The sequence below is a fragment of the Ovis canadensis genome, chromosome 17 (assembly GCF_042477335.2).
Source record: "Ovis canadensis isolate MfBH-ARS-UI-01 breed Bighorn chromosome 17, ARS-UI_OviCan_v2, whole genome shotgun sequence".
Lineage (NCBI taxonomy): Eukaryota > Metazoa > Chordata > Mammalia > Artiodactyla > Bovidae > Ovis > Ovis canadensis.
This window is the reverse complement of record NC_091261.1, coordinates 15,217,177-15,235,171: the sequence shown is the minus strand read 5'-3', so window position 1 is coordinate 15,235,171 and position 17,995 is coordinate 15,217,177. Positions and strand designations below refer to the sequence as shown.

General features: G+C 39.3%; 1 protein-coding gene across 18 annotated transcripts in view; it reads left to right on the top strand.

Annotated features, from left to right (window-relative positions):
- Positions 1-17,995, top strand: part of ARFIP1 (ARF interacting protein 1) — a 140,038-nt gene that overhangs the window by 88,426 nt on the left and 33,617 nt on the right. For all 18 annotated transcript variants that reach the window (XM_069556679.1, XM_069556678.1, XM_069556676.1 and 15 more), the window contains 2 exons: positions 3,635-3,792; positions 15,495-15,669. In XM_069556679.1, the coding sequence (XP_069412780.1) occupies positions 3,635-3,792; positions 15,495-15,669 (333 nt within the window). The remainder of the gene's footprint in view (positions 1-3,634; positions 3,793-15,494; positions 15,670-17,995) is intronic.

The following is a 17,995-nucleotide window of genomic DNA, read 5'->3' as shown; positions in this document are numbered from 1 at the left end:
ATTAAGAGTCTCTCTAGTTCTTCTTCACTTTGTGCCATTTGAGTGATATCATATGCATATCTGAAGTTGTTGACATTTCTCCTGGCAGTCTTGATTCCAACTTGTGATTCACCCAGTCCGGCATTTCGCATGATGTACTCTGCATCGAAGTTAAATAAATAAGGTAATATACAGCCTTACTCCTTTCCCAATTCTGAACCAGGCCACTGTTCCATGTCCAGTTCTAACTATTGCTTCTTGAACCGCATACAGGTTTCTCAGGAGACAGGTAAGGTGGTCTGGTGTTCCCATCACTTTAACAATTTTCCACAGTTTGTTGTGATCCCCACAGTCAGAGGGTTAAGTGTAGTCAGTGAAGCAGAAGTAGATGTTTTTCTGGAGCTCCTTTGCTTTCTCCACAATCCAATGAATGTTGGCAATTTGATCTCTGGTTCCTCTGCCTTTTCTAAACCCAGCTTGTACATCTGGAACTTCTCAGTTCATATACTGCTGAAGCCTAGCTTGAAGTAATTTGAGCATAGACTAGCTAGCATGTGAAATGAGTGCAATTGTGTGGTAGTTTGAGCATTCTTTCGCATTGCCCTTCTTTGGGAATGGAATGAAAACTGACCTTTCCCAGTCCTGTGGCCACTGCTGGGTTTTCCAAGTTTGCTGGCATATTGAGTGCAGCACTTTCACAGCATCATCTTTTAGGATTTGAAATAGCTCCACTGGAATTCCATCACCTTCACTAGCTTTGTTCGTAGTAATGTTTCCTAAGGCCCACTTGACTTCACACTTAAGGATATCCAGCTCTAGGTGAGTGACCACACAATCATGGTTATCTAGGTCATTAAGACCTTTCTTGTATAGTTCTTCTGTGTATTCTTGCCACCTCTTTTTAATTTCTTCTATTTCTGTTAGGCATGATAAAAGACAAAAATGGTAAGGATCTGCCCTTGTATGAAATGTTCCCTTGATATCTCCAGTTTTCGTGAAAAGATTTCTAGTCTTTTCCATTTTATTGTTTTCCTCTTATTTCTTTGCATTGTTCATTTAAGAAGACCTTCTTGTCTCTCCTTGCTGTTCTCTGGAACTCTGCATTCGTTTGGACACATCTTTCCCTCTCTCCCTGATCTTTTGACTCTCTTTCTTCCCTCAGATGTTTCTAAACTCTCCTCAGACAACCGCTTTCCTTCTTGCGTTTCTTCTTCTTTGGGATGGTTTTGGTCACTGTCTCCTGTACAGTTTTGTAAACCTCAGTCCATAGTTCTGCAGGCACTCCATCAGATCTAATCCCTTGAATTGATTTGTCACCTCCAGTATATAATCATAAGGGATTTGATTTAGGTCATACCAGTCTTCACCATCAGTGGCTGGGGCATAGACTTGCCTTACTGTGATGTTGAATGGTTTCCTTGGAAACGAACCATGATCATACTGTCATTTTTGAGATTGCACCCCAGTACCGTATTTCAGACTCTTTTGCTGACTGAGGGCTACTCCATTTCTTATAACGAATTTTCGTCCGCAGTAGTAGATATAATGTTTATCTGAATTAAATTCTGCTATTCACATCCATTTTAGTTCACTGATGCCCAAGTTGTTGATGTTCAGACTTTACATCTCCTGCTTGTCCACATCCAATTTACCTTGATTCATGGCCCTAACATTCCATGTTCCTATCCAATATTGTTCTTTACAGCATCAGACTTTACTTTCACCACCAGACATGTCCACATCTGAGCATCATTCTGGCTTTGGCCTCGGCGCGTCATTCTTACCGGCCCTGTTAGAAATTGTCCTCCGCTCTTCCCCAGTAGCATATTGGACACCTTCCGACCTAGGGAGCTTATCTTCCAGCATCCTGTCTTTTAGCCTTTTCATGGGGTTCTCCAGGCAAGAATACTGGAGTGGTTTGCCGTTCCCTTCTCCAGTGGACCACAGTTTGTCAGAACTCTTCAGTATGACCTGTCTGCCTTGGGTGGCCCTGCATGGACAGCGTGGCTCATAATTTCATTGAGTTACACAGCCTCTTCTCTGCGACAACGCAGTGATCCATGAAGGGGACTCAAGTCTGTTGGACCCAGTTTTATTTTTTAATAACTTTATTTTTTTCTGTTTTTCCTTAATTTTATTTTTGTGTTTATTTTTTTATGTTTGGCGTGGTAGCTCTTCATTGCTGCATAGGCTTTCTGTGGCTTCTCTTGTTAGAGAACACGGGCTCTGGAGTCCTCAGGCTTCAGGACTTGCCGCACGTGGGCTCAGTAGGTGTGGCTCCTGGGCTCCAGAGCACAGGTTCAGTAGCTGTGGCACACAGATTTCACTGCTCTGCAGCATGTGGGATCTTCCTGGACCAGAGATTGAACCCATGTCTCCTGCACTGGCTGATGGATTCTTTAACCTTCCACCAGGAAAGTTAGAGGATTGAGTTTTAATTTTTGAGTTTCTTATTTGAGCATTTCTCTTTGTAAAGATTGATATTTTATGACTTTTATTCTTTCTTAGAGATCTTCCAATGATAAATTTACTAATTTTTAAAAATAGAATAAATGTTTTATCTTGCAACTACCATATGAGTCCATTGGAGATCAAATACACAGTATGGTATCTTATTTTCCTATATCTTAAGACATTTTGCTGTTTCCTCATCTTAGGAATTATTTCATTATTACTCATCAGGTTTTTCCCTACCATGTTAAAAATGAGTAAGATAATAGGATGAAAGAATGACGAGCATTGCCTAGCAGAATTACGAAATAATGAGATAAACACTTTTTGTTTGTTTGCATTACTAAAAAAATCTGGAGAAGCTATTTACATCGTCTTTTATTTTTTTTCACTTGAAACTTAAAAGTATTTTTTAACAAGGTCAGAATTCTCAAATAATATACCTCATATATTCAGTTCTAAAATTGATATGATCAAAGTTTTTATTTGTTCAGATATGTTCCTGATAATCAATTAGTTAATCAAACTTAGACTGGAAAGCTTTCCCTGCTGAAAATCTAGTTAGTCCTTGCTGTCCATATGTAAAGGAGTTGTGTGTAATGTTTGCTAAGCCAAGACTCAGTTTATTCAGAGAGAATGAACTAAAACTGGTGTTGAGTGATCTTTCCTCAGCTGTTTGTCCAGATAGACCTGAGCTTGAGAGTCAGTTGGTCACTAGGTTTACAAAGAAATGTGTATTGTTAATATTTATACTTTGAGGAGATTCAGTCAAAACACAAAAATTGTAGTCTATTTTATGTCTGAAAGTTTTAGCCAATTGTTACCTAATTTGGTTGTGAAAGTTAAAGCCTCTCTGATTAATAATCTGCTATATTTTTCTTCTTAACAGCTGTGCTTACAGTATAATAGAAACAAAACGTGGAAATGAAAATATTCTTTCTAGTACAAAGTAGTTTAACTTTTAAATTATTTGATTTTAGCTGTACATCTAAGCTAATGACAGTTTGGTTTACTAGACTTTTTCTGTAATTATATAGCTAGTTGTGATTTAGATTCCTATTTATTTAAACATTGAAAGAAAAAACTTCTATAGCTAGATTTCTAAATCAAATATTTTCCCGATAGTGATGTGTTTGAGATTTTCTTTAGTCACATTTACTGATTTACAGCTGGATAAATTAAGGAGACTTTTTTTTTGTTTTAGGAAGAATTTGGCTATAATGCAGATACCCAGAAGCTGCTAGCTAAAAATGGAGAGACTCTTCTAGGAGCCATTAATTTTTTCATTGCCAGTGTAAACACTTTGGTGAATAAAACAATTGAAGATACATTAATGACTGTGAAACAGTATGAAAGTGCCAGGTATGTATAGATTTTCATTATATCATTTGTTTTACAGACAATACATAATTCAGGTAAGATTTGGGGTTGCCAACAAGAGAAACCAACTCTGGTCAATATGAACAGAAAAAGAATGTGTTATTAGAGTGTTGTAGGAGAGCCCACAGTGGAGAAGGAAATGGCAGCCCACTCCAGTGTTCTTGCCTGGAGAATCTCAGGGATGGGGGAGCCTGGTGGGCTGCCATCTATGGGGTTGCACAGAGTCGGACATGACTGAAGCGACTTAGCAGCAGCAGGAGAGCCCACAGAGCTAATAAAAAGGCAGGAGAACAGTTCTAGAAATGAGCAAGAGCCAAAGCCAAAATAATGCCTCAGAAGAATCTCATTAGGGTTCTGACACCTGGGTGCCTCTGGTACTAGATGCTGCTACAGCTCACATAGATAAAAATTCCAAAGGCTTCTGAATACTTTGCTCATTGCCTTGAGGGCATCCAACTGAGCCTTGGTCATGTGCCCACACCCCGCCCGTTTGCATTAGGAAGGTGGGGGCTCCCCGCTCCAGCTTTCTTGGCAGAGCGCAGGGCCTTGTTCTGCACCAGGCTGCCAGCAGGCGCCCCGTCTAATCTGGCCGGAGCCTGCCTGTTCAGCCACGCTGCTCCCCTGTAAGCGGCACAGTGCTTCTGCTACAGCCAGGTGCATAGTTTCAGTTGCTTTGAATACAGAAGCTCATTTCTGCCTCCGTAATTTTATGTTGGTTATTCAGATTATAACCTGTCTTCAGTCTTCCAGAATTTATTTTTTACATAAATTATCTGCCTTGTGTTTCCATGGTGGTTTATAATACAGTGTTTCATACTCTTTTTACACACCTCCACACACACATGATTTCTCTGTCTCATATCCATCCTGTTAGGTAAACAAAATACATATTAATAGATGCTTAGAAATGTCTAAAACGCAGCAGATCTATGATAGCATTTTTCAGCTTCTGATTCCAGACGCAGTTTTCTTCCCCTACTCATTTTTGTCCCCTTTTAGTTTTTTTCCTCTGAACACTTGATTTCTTTTTGTTATACTTTTTATAGCATAGCCAAAGATAGTACAAACTTTACCTTGTCGGTGTATAACTTTGCTTTTTGGCCTCTTGGTCTAGTTTAGTGATATGAGAAGTGCCTGTGGAAGTGCTAGATGTATCTAGTCTTTTTGCAGTTGAGTGCTTATTCTTAAGTATATATGTCCTTATGCTTTGCATAACTAAAAGCCCAAACCACATGGAAAGTTAACTGGTTTTCGTTTTTCTTTAATTGATAGTAGTTGCTCAAAACATTTTTATACCTTATAAACGCTAACATAGTTTCAATTCAAGCTTTAAAAAGTTACTACCATGTTCTTTCAATAGCTTACCTTTTTACACACACCCTCTTTCCTGAAATTTTCTTTTTTATGTTGACCTGTAGATGGTTTATAGTATTGTTAGTTTCAGGTGCACAGCAAAGCAATTCAGTACACACATACACACATACTCTTTTTCACATTCTTTTTCATTATAGGTTATTATAAGATATGGAATATAGTTCCCTGAGCTGTGCAGTGAGTCCTTGTTGTTTATGTACTTTACACATACACACACACACACACACACACACACACACACACACACTCCCTCCCAATTTTTCTTTCTCCCCAACTTTTCCCTTTGGTAACCATAAACTTGTTTTCAAAATCTGTGAGTCTCTTTTTGTTTTGTAAATAAGTTCAAATGTATCATTTTTTAGATTTCACAAAATAAGTGATATTATTTGTCAAGTAAGTGATATGTGATATTTGTCTTTGTCGGTCTGACTTCACCTAGTGTGGTAACCTCTAGCTCTGTCTATGTTGCTTCAAATGGCAGTACGTCATTATTTTTTATGGTTGAATAATAACTTTAATTTTTTAAGGAACATCCGTAGTTCTCCATAGTGGCTGTACCAGTTTCCTTTCCCACTAACAGTGTAGGAGGGTTCCCTTTTCGCCACACTCTCTGTAGCATTTATTATTTGTAGAATCTTTTCTTTGTGTAGACTTTTTGATAATGGCCATTTTCACTGGTGTGAAGTGATACCTCATTGTAGGTTTGATTTACATTTCTCTAATAATTAGAGATGTTGAGCATCTTTCCCTGACGCTGTTGACTGTCTGGATGTTTTTGGAGACATGTCTATGTAGATCTCCCCGTTTTTTGATTGGGTTGTTTGTTTTTTTGTTATTGAGTTGTATGAGCTGTTTGTATATTTTGGAAATTAAGCCCTTGTCAGTCACATTGGTCACCAGTATTTTCTGCCAGTCTGTAGGTTGTCTTTTCATTTTGTTTATGGTTTCCTTTGCTGTGCAAAAGCTTATAACTTTGATTAGGTCTCATTTGTTTATTTTTGCTTTTGGACACTGACCTAGAAGACATCGCTACAATTTATGTCAGAATGTTTTACCTGTGTTCTCTTTTGGAAGTTTTATTGTGTCATGTCTTATATTTAAGCCATTTTGAGTTTATTTTGTGTGTGGTATGAGGGTGTGTTCTAACTTCATTGATTTACATGAGGCCTTCTAGTTTTCCCAACACCAGTTTGCTGAAGAGACTCTGTTCGCCATTGTATAGTCTTGCCTCCCTTGTCAAAGATTAATTGACCATAGGTGTGTGCATTTATTCCTGGGTTCTCTGTTCTGCTCCATTGATCCATGTGTCTGTTTTCATGCTAATGCCATGCTGTTCTGATCACTGTAGCTTTGTAGTATTATCTGAAGCCTGGGAAAGTTATGCTTCCTGCTTTGTTCTTTTCCTCTGGAGTGCTTTGCAATTCTGAGTCTTCCAGAGTTCCATATAAATTTTAGGATTGGTTTGTTCTGGTTCTGTGGAAAAGGTCATGGATAATTTTAATAGCAGTCACATTAAACCTGTAGATTGCTTTGGGCAGTATGGCTATGTTAACAGTTCTGATCCTTACAAACCAAGAGCATGGCCTAGCTCTCCATTTGCTCGATGCATCTTCAGTCTCCTTATCGGTGTGTTACAGTTCTCAGCACATAGGTCTTTCACCCCCTTGGTTAGGGTTGTTTCAACTCTGTTTTTCATGGTTTTATTCGTTACTTTTGACAACTTTAAATGGGATTTTTTTCTTTTTAAAAACCTTTTACTCATTTATTTTTGGCTGTGCTAGGTCTTTGTTGCTGTGTGTGGGATTCCTCTGGTTGTGGCAAGCAGGGGGTACTCTGGTTGTGTGCATGGCTTACTGTGGTGGCTTCTCTTGTACTTGCTACTCATGGGCTCTCTAGTGCACGCTCAGTAGTTGTGGCGTATGGGCTTAGTTGCCCCATGGCATGGAAGATCCTTCTGGACCAGGGATCAAACCCATCACCTGCGTTGGCAGGTGGCATTCCCAACCACTGGACCACCCGGGAAGTCAAGGATTTTTTTTTTTTTTTTTGGAAAAGTTTACTTTCGATCTTTGCATAAGAAGAGATACTTCTATCCTATGCTGTGTTTGTAGCTCTCATTTTAGTATTAACATATCAGATTCTCAATGACTTGGAAAGGAAGGTCAAGACAAGTATTTGTGGTTTGGTAGGAGAAGGGCACAAATAGATCTGTGTGCCTTATTTAAGTTTTGGACTTGGTTTTTTACTTTCCTTTATTGTTTGAAGAATTTAGTAGTATAGTGTTAAAATCAGAAGGTGGGAAAAAATGAAGAAATCTATTGAAGGGATGTCTCAGTAAAATATCCTTCAGTAGGACTTCCTTCAATAACATTCCCAGTAGTTGGTTTTCCAATCTCTGTTTAAATCCTTTCATGGATATTGCCTGTATTTTTCAAAGGATATATGTTTATTATGTATATTTTTATTTCTTTAGGCTATTTCTTCTCCAAATCTGTCTGTTCATTTTCATAGCATCCTAATTTGTTCATAATGAATGCTCTTCCTTTTATCTCATAATCATTTCTAACATTCTTATTTTCTAATCTAAAAATGATTGTTCTAATATCTGTAGTTTTGAAGTTGAAATTTCTTTTGTTCTGAAAGTATCCCAGTTAAGAACTATGTGAATATAGTGTCTATCTCTCTACTTTGTAATTGTCCACCTATCCTGATTTTTAAATATTAAGAATGTTTTATTTGGAACATGTAATATCTTTCTCTTCAGCATTTATTTCTAACATGTTTTTAAAAATATTAACCCATATTAAAGAAAAATACATTAGATGTCACTTATCATACACAAAACATTTTATATTTGATTTGCAAAGGAGAAAAATAAGCCTCTAGAGGTTAAGTGGGTTATTTATTTGGAACCGATTTCAAAGTTAAATGAAAATCCATGGGCTCCTGCCTTCTATTTTTGATCATCAGGCCTCAAACTTGAATTGGACTAGTCTCAATTTTCACACCTAATTTTAAAAAGTAGCTTTCACATCTTATGATGAGGAATCTGACTTAATATATAATGTGATATAAAAAATCTCAACTTATCCAATAATATAGGTTCATTTGAAATTTTTGAACAGAATTATCAATCAAGTTATATATACTGGATAGCTGGTTGTCAGGAAACCTTTACACAACCTCTGTATATACTTTAAAAATCAACAACAATAATGACCCACCCCATAATTTATTCTTGTATTGAAATTTCAATATATGATTTTATTCATTAAGCTTAGCTTGGTGGGTTTACTCTTCTGTGCCGTTTCTGGAGTAGCTGAGGCATTGACTGGTTGTAACACTAAAGCATTGCCTACTGAGGGATAACATTGAAAAAGAATCCCAGACTGAAAGTTTCTCAGTAGTTGAATTTTCTCCTCTGTCAAAACCAGAATTTATTGACTTTGAGGGCAAGGGTCAGCTATTTGATCCGCACAGAAAGTGACAGTGTAGGCAGATGTCTGGGTGGCCTTTTAACGCTCCCTATTATGCATTGCACAAGTATTTCCTAGCTGTCTGGGGCTTCATGCATAGGAAATCTTATAACAGCCTATTCAAGACTTCCCCGGAGCAGCACCAACAAGGGAGCCAATTGTGGTCAAAACTTTTCAGATGTGGACACCTGTTTCCTATGTTTTACATAAGCCATAAAGTAACCGACTATCACTAACTTTATTGGTAGGGACTCAGTTCAGACTGGCAACCTTGAAGTGAAGAGTTGCATTTTAAAAACTTAGTATTTCTCTTCCTGGTGGTAGTGAGCACTTTTAGCTCTTAGGGACTAAGTTTTACTTTGACATCATCTGCAAACTGAATGTAAAAATTAATGTCAGTCTTATAACTTTGACTGTGTCTAAATTAACTGCTGTTATTTAAAGGTATACCCCATGGCAGTGAAGAATATTTGTCTTCACATTAAATCACCACACATTGCTGTTTATTTTTGTTCTACTTATTTCTCTCTCACTTCTTACTGATTTTAGTATGATTGCTTCAGCCCATCCCTCTTCTAATTTGGCTGAAATGATAAAGCACTCTAAAGATATTAGTTATTAGCAGGTGTCCTAAGTACTTTGTATATATGGGTTTTGGTGGGGAAAAAAATGTTTTTAGATTATTATTCCCATTTCTGAAGCAGAAAATGAGAGCAAGAGGGGAAAAAAAAAAGTGTAAGACATTGGAGCCAGTGAAGGGCAGAGTGGTCATGCAGTTTGACCACTGAATCCGTGAACTTTAACTGGCTATTACCATGTCAGTTGTACCTCCTAAATTTTTAGTCACTCTTCACCTCTATAGCTTTACTGTCATTGGTCATTGTCTTCTGAATTCAGTGACTCATTTCTCTTTTGCCCATTGTCTTCTAATTGATTTCCTTCTGATTTCTTAACCTTCTCTAGTCCATCCTCCATGCATGACTTTACCACTAAAGTCATCTTTCTATCCTGAGCAAATAGGACATGGCACTTTCCAAATCAGAGTTCTTCCCTGGCTCTTTACCGCCTGTCCCTGGGTTCAGGCTGATCTCTGTAGTAATGGCCTGCATTGTTGCTGTTCGTTCAGTCACCCAGCTGTGTCTGACCCTGCACCCCCAGGGACTGCAGCACTCCAGGCTCCCCTGTCCCTCACCATCTCTTGGAGCTTGCTCAAACTCACGTCCATGGAGACGGTGATGACATCCAGCTATCTCATCTTCTGTCATCCCCTTCTCCTCCTGCCTTCAATTTTTCCCAGCATCAGGGACATTTCCAGTGAGTCAGCTCTTTGCATCAGGTGGCCAAAGTATTGAAGCATTAGCTTCAGCATCAGTCCTTCCAGTGAATGTTCAGGGTTGATTTCCTTTAGGATGGACTGCTTTGATCTCCTTGCAGTCCAAGGGACACTCAGGAGTCTTCTCCAACACCACACTTCAAAAGCATCAATTCTTCAGCACTCAGCCTTCTTTATGGCCCAACTCTCACATCCATACATGACTACTGGAAAAACCAAAGCTTTGAGTTTATGGACCTTTGTCAGCAAAGTAATATCTCTGCTTTTTAACATGCTGTCTAGGTTGGTCATAGCTCTTCTTGCAAGGAGCAAGCATCTTTTAATTTCATGGCTGGAATTACCATTCATAGTGATTTTGGAGCCCAAGAAAAATAAAGTCTGCCACTGTTTCCATTTTTTTTCTCATCTATATGCCATGAAGTGATGGGTCTGTATACCATGATATTAGTGTTTTGAACGTTGAGTTTCAAGCCAGTTTTTTCACTCTCCTCTTTCACCTTCATCAAGGCTCTTTAGTTCCTCTTTGCTTTCTGCCATAAGGATGGTGTCATCTGCATATCTGAGGTTAATGATGTTTCTCCTGGCAGTCTTGATTTCAGCTTGTGATTCATCCACCTGGGCATTTTGCACGATGTACTCTGAATATAAGTTAAATAAAGCAGGGTGACAGTATATAGCCTTGACGCACTCCTTTCCCAATTTTGAACCAGTCTGTTCCATGTTTGTTTCTTAGAGTATGGCCTGTAAGGTCCTGCTTAATCTCAATTCTGCCTTCCTGCCTGATAACTAATTCCTTTTGTAATCTTATTCCAACTTCAGGTTGTGAGTTACTGAACTACTTGCCCAGTGTGTCATGGTATCTTACAGATCTATGCCTTTGTGTCTACTGTTCTCTTCCTGAAGTGCTCTGTCAATTTCCCAGCCCCAATCCACCTCAGAAACTCTTAACCATCCTTTAAAACTTGGTTTAATTTTCTCCTGAGATGCTTGTTCAGATGCCTGATTAAGTAATTCTTCATCTCGATTTCCGTCTTCCTTTCCCCATGGCAGTATCCCTCATTTCATTCTATTGTAGTTGTTGAAGAGCTTCTCTCAGCCTAGACTGTTAACTTCTTGAAGACAAGCTACGAAGATGGAAGATTAGCATAGTGCCTGAAACTTACAAAGTTAGCACTCAGTATTTGTTGAATGAATTGTGTCATGAATGAACCAATGATATGCTTTTGACCTTGAAAGGTGAAATTTATTAAATTCAATATGAGTCGAGAATAAATTGGGCTTGGTGTGAGGGACGCATGTTCTTTCTCGAGTCATATATACATTATAGAGTATGTTTAATTCCCCAAATAGATACAAATTGTACTATAGATAGTTTAATAAAGAGCTTTAGTTTTAGGGCATAAGTTTGTGGCGCTGATTTTGACTGAATTGCAATCACTCTCTGGTTGCTCAGTCATGTCCAACTCTTTGCGACCCCTTGGACTGCAACACACCAGGCTTCCCTGTCCATCACCAGCTCCTGGAATTTGCTTAAACTCATGTCCATCCAGTCAGTGATGCCATCCAACCATCTCGTCCTCTGTTGTCCCCTTCTGCCTTCAGTCTTTGCCAGTATCAGGGTCTTTTCTAAGGAGTCAGTTCTTCCCATCAGATGGCCATAGTATTGGAGCTTTGGCTTCAGCATCAGTCCTTCCAGTGAATATTCAGGGTTGATTTCCCTTAGGATGGACTGGTTTGATCTCATTGCAGTCCAAGGGACTCTCAAGAGTTTTCTCCAGTACCACAGATCAAAAGCATCAGTCCATCAATTCAGCTTTCTTTATGGTCTAAACCTCATACATGACTACTGGAAAAACCATAGCTTTGACTAGATTGGAATTTTGTCGGCAAAGTAGTGTCTTTGCTGATTAATATGCTATCTGGGTTTGCCATAGCTTTTCTTCCAAGGAGCAAGCATCTTTTAATTTCATGGCTGGAGTCACAATTTGCAGTGATTTTGGAGCCTAAGAAAATAAAGTCTGTCACTGTTTCTGCTGTTTTCCCTTCTATTTGCCTGGAAGTGATGGGATTGGATGCCATGATCTTAGTTTTCTGAATGTTGAGTTTTAAGTTAAATTTTTCACTCTCCTCTTTCACTTTCATCAAGAGGCTCTTTATTGCTCTTTGCTTTCTGCCATAATGGTGGTGTCATTTGCATATCTGAAGTTACTGATATTTCTCCTGGCAGTCTTGATTACAGCTTGTGCTTCATCCAGCCCAGCATTTCACATGATATACTCTGCATATAAGTTAAATAAGCAGGATGACAATATATACCCTTGAGATACTCCTTTCCCAATTTGGAACCAGTCCATTGTTCCACGTCCAGTTCTAACTGTTGCTTCTTTACCTGCATACAGATTTCTCAGGAGGCAGGTAAGGTGGTCTGGTATTCCCATCTCTTTAAGAATTTTCCACAGTTTGTTGTGATCCACACAGGCGAAAGCTTTAGCATAATCACTGAAACAGAAATAGATGTTTTTCTCGAATTCGCTTGCTTTTTCTATGATCCAGTGGATGTTGGCAATTTGATCTCTGGTTCCTCTGCCTTTTCTAAAACCAGCTTGAACATCTGGAAGTTCATGGTTCATGTACTGTTGAAGCCTAGCTTGGAGAATTTTGAGCATTACTTTGCTAATGTGTGAGATGAGTGCAATTGTGTGGTAGTTTGAACATTCTTTGGCATTGCCTGTCTTTGAGATTGGAATGAAAAGTGACCTTTTCCAGTCCTGTGGCCACTGCTTGAGTTTTCCAAGTTTGCTGGCATATTGAGTGCAGCACTTTTATAGCATCATCTTTTAGGATCTGAAATACCTTAACCAGAATTCTATCACCTGTACTAGTTGTGTTCATAGTGATGGTTCCTAAGGCCCAGTTGGCTTCACATTCCAGGATGTCTGGTTCTAGGTGAGTGATTAAAACCATGGTGATTATCTGAGTCATGAAGATCCTTTTTGTATAGTTCTTCTGTGTATTCTTTCTACCTCTTAATATTTTCTGCTTCTGTTAGGTCCATACCATTTCTGTCCTTTATTGTGCCCATTTTTGCATGAAATGTTCCTTTGGTATCTCTAATTTTCTTGAAGAGATCTCTAGTTTTTCCCATTCTGTTGTTTTCCTCTATTTTTTTGCATTGATCGCTGAGGCAGGCTTTCTTCTCTCTCTGCTGTTCTTTGGAAGCCTGCATTCATATGGGTATATCTTTCCTTTTCTCCTTTGCCTTTAGCTTCTCTTCTTTTTCATAGCTATGTATAAGGCCTCTTCAGACACCCATTTTGCCTTTTGGCATTTTTTTTCTTAGGGATGGTTTTGCTCACTGCCTCCTGTACAATGTCAGGAACCTCCGTCCAGAGTTCTTCAGGCACTCTATCAGATCTAATCCCTTGAATCTATTTGTCACTTCTACTGTATAATTGTAAAGGATTTGATTTAAGTCATACCTGAATGGTCTAGTGGTTTCCCTACTTTCTTCAATTTAAGTCTGAATTTTGCAATAAGGAGTTCATAATCTGAGCCATAGTCAGTTCCTAGTCTTGTTTTTGCTGACTGTACAGAGCTTCTGCATCTTCATCTGCAAAGAATATATCAGTCTGATTTCAGTATTGATCATTGGTGATGTCCATGTATAGCGTCGTCTCTTGTGTTGTTGGAAGAGAGTGTTATGACCAGTGTGTTCTGTTTGCATAACTCTGTTAGCCTTTGCCCTGCTTCATTTTGTACTCTAAGGCCAAATTTGCCTGTTACTCCAGGTATCTCTTGACTTTCTACTTTTGTATTCCAGTCCCTTGTGATGAAAAGGACATCTTTTTGGAGTGTTAGTTCTAGAAGGTCTTGTAGGTCATCATAGAACCATTCCACTTGAGCTGCTTCAGCACTGGTGGTTGGGCATAAACTTGGATTACTGTGATACTGAATGGTTTGCCTTGGAAACAGAGAGATGATTCTGTCGTTCTTGAAATTGCTCCCAAAAACTGCATTTTGGACTCTTTTGTTTACTATCAGGGCCAATCCATTTCCTTCTAAGGATCTTGCCCACAGTAGTAGTAGATATAACTGTCATCTGAATTACATTCAGCCATTCTGGTCCATTTCTAAAATGGTGATGTTCACCCTTGCCACCTCCTGTTTGACCACTTCCAATTTACCTTGATTCATGGATCTAACATTCCAGGTTCCTGTGCAGTATGGTTCTTTACAGCATTGGACTTTACTTCCGTCACCAGTCACATCCACAACTGGGTATTGTTTTTGCTTTGGCTCAGCCTCTTCATTCTTTTTGGAGTTGTTTCTCCATTCACCTACTGAGCTAGGAGTTCATCTTTCAATGTCATATCTTTTCCATACTGTTCATGGAGTTCTCAAGGCAAGAATACTGAAGTGGTTTGCCATTCCCTTCTCCAGTGGACCAAATTTTGCTAGAACTTCCCACCATGACCCATCTGTCTTGGGTGGTCCCACACGGCATGGCTCATAGTTTCACTGAGTTAGACAAGGCTGTGATCCATGTGATCAGTTCAGTTAGTTTTCTGTGACTGTATTTCCCATCTAAGTACTGAACAGTTGGCACTACTGTGTAAGTTGCTGATTAATGAGCCAAGTAATGCTGTTGCTACTTGGCTGCTATGACAGAGCGCTTGCGAGGACTGGGATCGTGCAGTGGCTGTGCTGGGGTGACTGTGTCCGCTTTAATGGCGAGAGAGCATCAGGGGAGGGCCTCTCAGGGAGCATGAGGCGATGAAGTGCTCCATAGGAGACACTGTGGTCATATTCTGAATACTAATGATGTGGAAATCCGCCTAGAGCTATGCTGTGCATACGGTAGCCGCTCAGCACAGGTATCTGTGGAGCACATGAAGTGACTAGCTTGAATTGAGATGTGATGGAAACTTAAACAGTGGATTTCAGAGACTCAGTCTCCCGCGCCCGCAAAGTACAGTAGCTCAGTAACAAATTTTTCACACTGATTATGTATTACAGTGATAATATTCTGGATATGTTGGGTAAAATAAAACATACTGTTAAAGAGATGAAGTTAACTTTTTTTTTTGGCTCTGCCTTTGTGGCAAGTGAAATCTTAGTTCCCTGACGGGGGATCAAACCTATACCCCGTGCTTTGGAAGCAAGAATTCTTAACCACTAGACCACCAGGAAAGTCCCTAACCTGGTTTTTAAATTGTGGAAATTTTACTTGCCAGTTGATACTGTGCTTGAAAAGGAAGAGTTAATGAGATTAAGAGACAGCCACCCCCCACTAAAAAAAGCAGCAGCTCCCCCACCACCATGCTTATATTAATAGCTCTTTGTAAGAAGATACTTGATTTTAAAAGCATAAAGTATCAAATATGTATGAGGATTATTACATATTAATGTATAATATGGGACTGTTGGGTAGTTCCACTTCACCTCCTGAACTTACTTCACACTGTCTTGGTAGCCTGCTTTACTTATTCTCCTCTTTCCAGAATTGAATATGATGCATATCGTACTGATTTGGAAGAACTGAATCTTGGACCACGTGATGCAAACACTCTGCCAAAGATTGAGCAATCACAGCATCTGTTCCAAGTACATAAGGAAAAGTACGATAAAATGCGCAATGATGTTTCTATCAAGTTAAAATTTCTAGAAGAAAATAAGGTAAGTGTATTCTCTACCTTCTGAGATTTTTTTTGTCTCTGTTAACTCCGTCATCATAGAGTCGACCCTTGAACCACCTGGGGACCGGGGCACTGACCCTCCAGTGCAGTTGAAAGTCTGCGTGTACCGCACACTTGGCTCGCTGAATCCAGGGTTCCCCTGCGTCTGCAGCTCCGCATTTGCAGACTCAGCCCGCCATGGGTCAGGCAGTGCTGTAGGATTTACTGTTGAAGACACCTCACATGTATGTGGACCTACACAGTTCAAACCCATATTGTTTAAGGGTCAACTTTGGAGTTGTTGGAAATGAAATTCCATTTATAAACAGTGTTTTCATGTCTATAAGTACAAAAAGTATATTTACCTTCCCCTTTCTGTCATTAAAGTCATCATCAGCTGTGCTGTTCCAGTCTTTCACATGTAACAATTGGCAAGAAATGCTTGATGTTGATCTTCAGACTAGTGTTGTTATCAAGTGCTTTAAAAAGTTACATAGTGGTATATTCTGTTCTGACTGTTTTGAAAACTTTTTATTGATGGTAGGTACAGATTTCAGGAAGGGAACAGCATTCTTCTCAGTACCTAATGAATAAGGAATAACTGAAAGGTTCTGATTAGGGCTGCAGTTAGCATAGCCTAAAAGAAACAAGCCAAGAAATCAATTTTCCAGCTTATTTTCATGTAACATGAACACATCCAAAACCTAGAGCAGTGAGAGGTGATATGGACCTACTGTAGCTTTCGTTGGAGGTAGAGTCATGTGATAACAGGCTAGGGGTGCCGGTGTTTAACGTCACATGCATACTGGGATCCGGGAGAAGGATTGCAGTTCTCCTCCCAGGTGGGAACTCCACGCAGAAGGGGTGTGGCATCCTGTGGAGATAGGGTCTCAGACTGCACGTTGGTGGTCCCTTTCCTGTCCTTTTCACATCCTCTGAGGTCATAATAGAACCTCAGCTCTGCTTTCTCCCAGGTACCTTAGTATTTTTCAGTTCTGTCTCTTGATATCTTCTTGTCTTCTTTAGTATTTCCTGCTATAAAAGCTCATAGATTTCCTTGAGACCAGGACTGGTCTTACCTTTTTTTTTTTTCTTTTACCCATGGTGCATGAAAAGTGCCGATTTTCCATTACACTGAAACCATTATGTTGTCAGTAAAGGAAATCTCAGCAGAGTCATCAGACAGGTTGCTCAGCACTACTCAGACAAGAGCACAGTGAGCCTTTTAGTTTCATTAGCTGAGCACGTGCTGTGGCACTCATTTTGGTCATTTGGTTTAATATTTTGAAGGATAAGAGTATGTCAGTACTTGGATATAGACATATATTTTAGAGTCAGCACTGCACAGCGTAGTGCTGCATGAAGTGTGCTAGCGTTTTATGGGTTCTACCTGAAGCTGATTTGAATGGAAAAAAAGGAATTCATTTAGTTCGAGGGTCCAGGACCTCTGCTAGAAGAGGGAATGATTTTAGGGAATGTTTAAAATGGTAATTGTGTTCTCTTGGAACCTGATGGTATTTGTTGTGTGCTAGTCTCTGAATAGTGAGATTATAGATATTTTTTTGTATTTTAAACATTTTCTATGAAAGGTTATGTTGCCTTTATAAAAAGGGAGATAAGCTTATTTTGAAATAATTAATGTCCCTAAACCACCCATGTGTATATGGTTCTTGCCAGCAAATTATACAAGGGTAAATAATGGCTGTGTAACTATAACTCTCTTACTGTATAGCTCTTTTTGAAACCTGGCAGTAGATCTCCAGATTTAGACATGAACCAGGGAAGGCACTTACTTGTTGTTTACTAGGCATTTTACATTTATTCTCTCACTCATTCATCAAAACAGTCTTCAGACTCAGGAGACACACTGAGCAGTGAGGAAAGTTGGGAGTAATAGAAAATTGTGACTTAAAAACACTCTTCAGGCGCCCTTGTAAAAAGCCTGGACTAGGATAACTCCATTAGCAGAGAAAGGAAAGAGCAGTGGTTTCGAGGCTGCATGAGAGGAATTGGGAAATTGACAGAGGAAGCTAGTTTGGCCTGAAGGTTATGAGGGATGAAGGTGGGGAACTTGTTCTACTTAACTCAGTGTTTAGTTTGAAATGACGACAAAATACTCACCTGGAAACAATTGGTAGGAAGTTTATGGTGTGGGTTTGCAATTTGGATGAACAGGGTCAGAGTTCCAGAGATTAAAGTTTAGAAGTCATTACTGTGACAATAGTATTGTCATTGTCTCACCTTCTCTTCTTTAGACCTTTCTTCAGTCAGTCAGTTCAGGCGCTCAGTCATGTCCGACCCTCTGCGAGCCCATGAATCGCAGCACG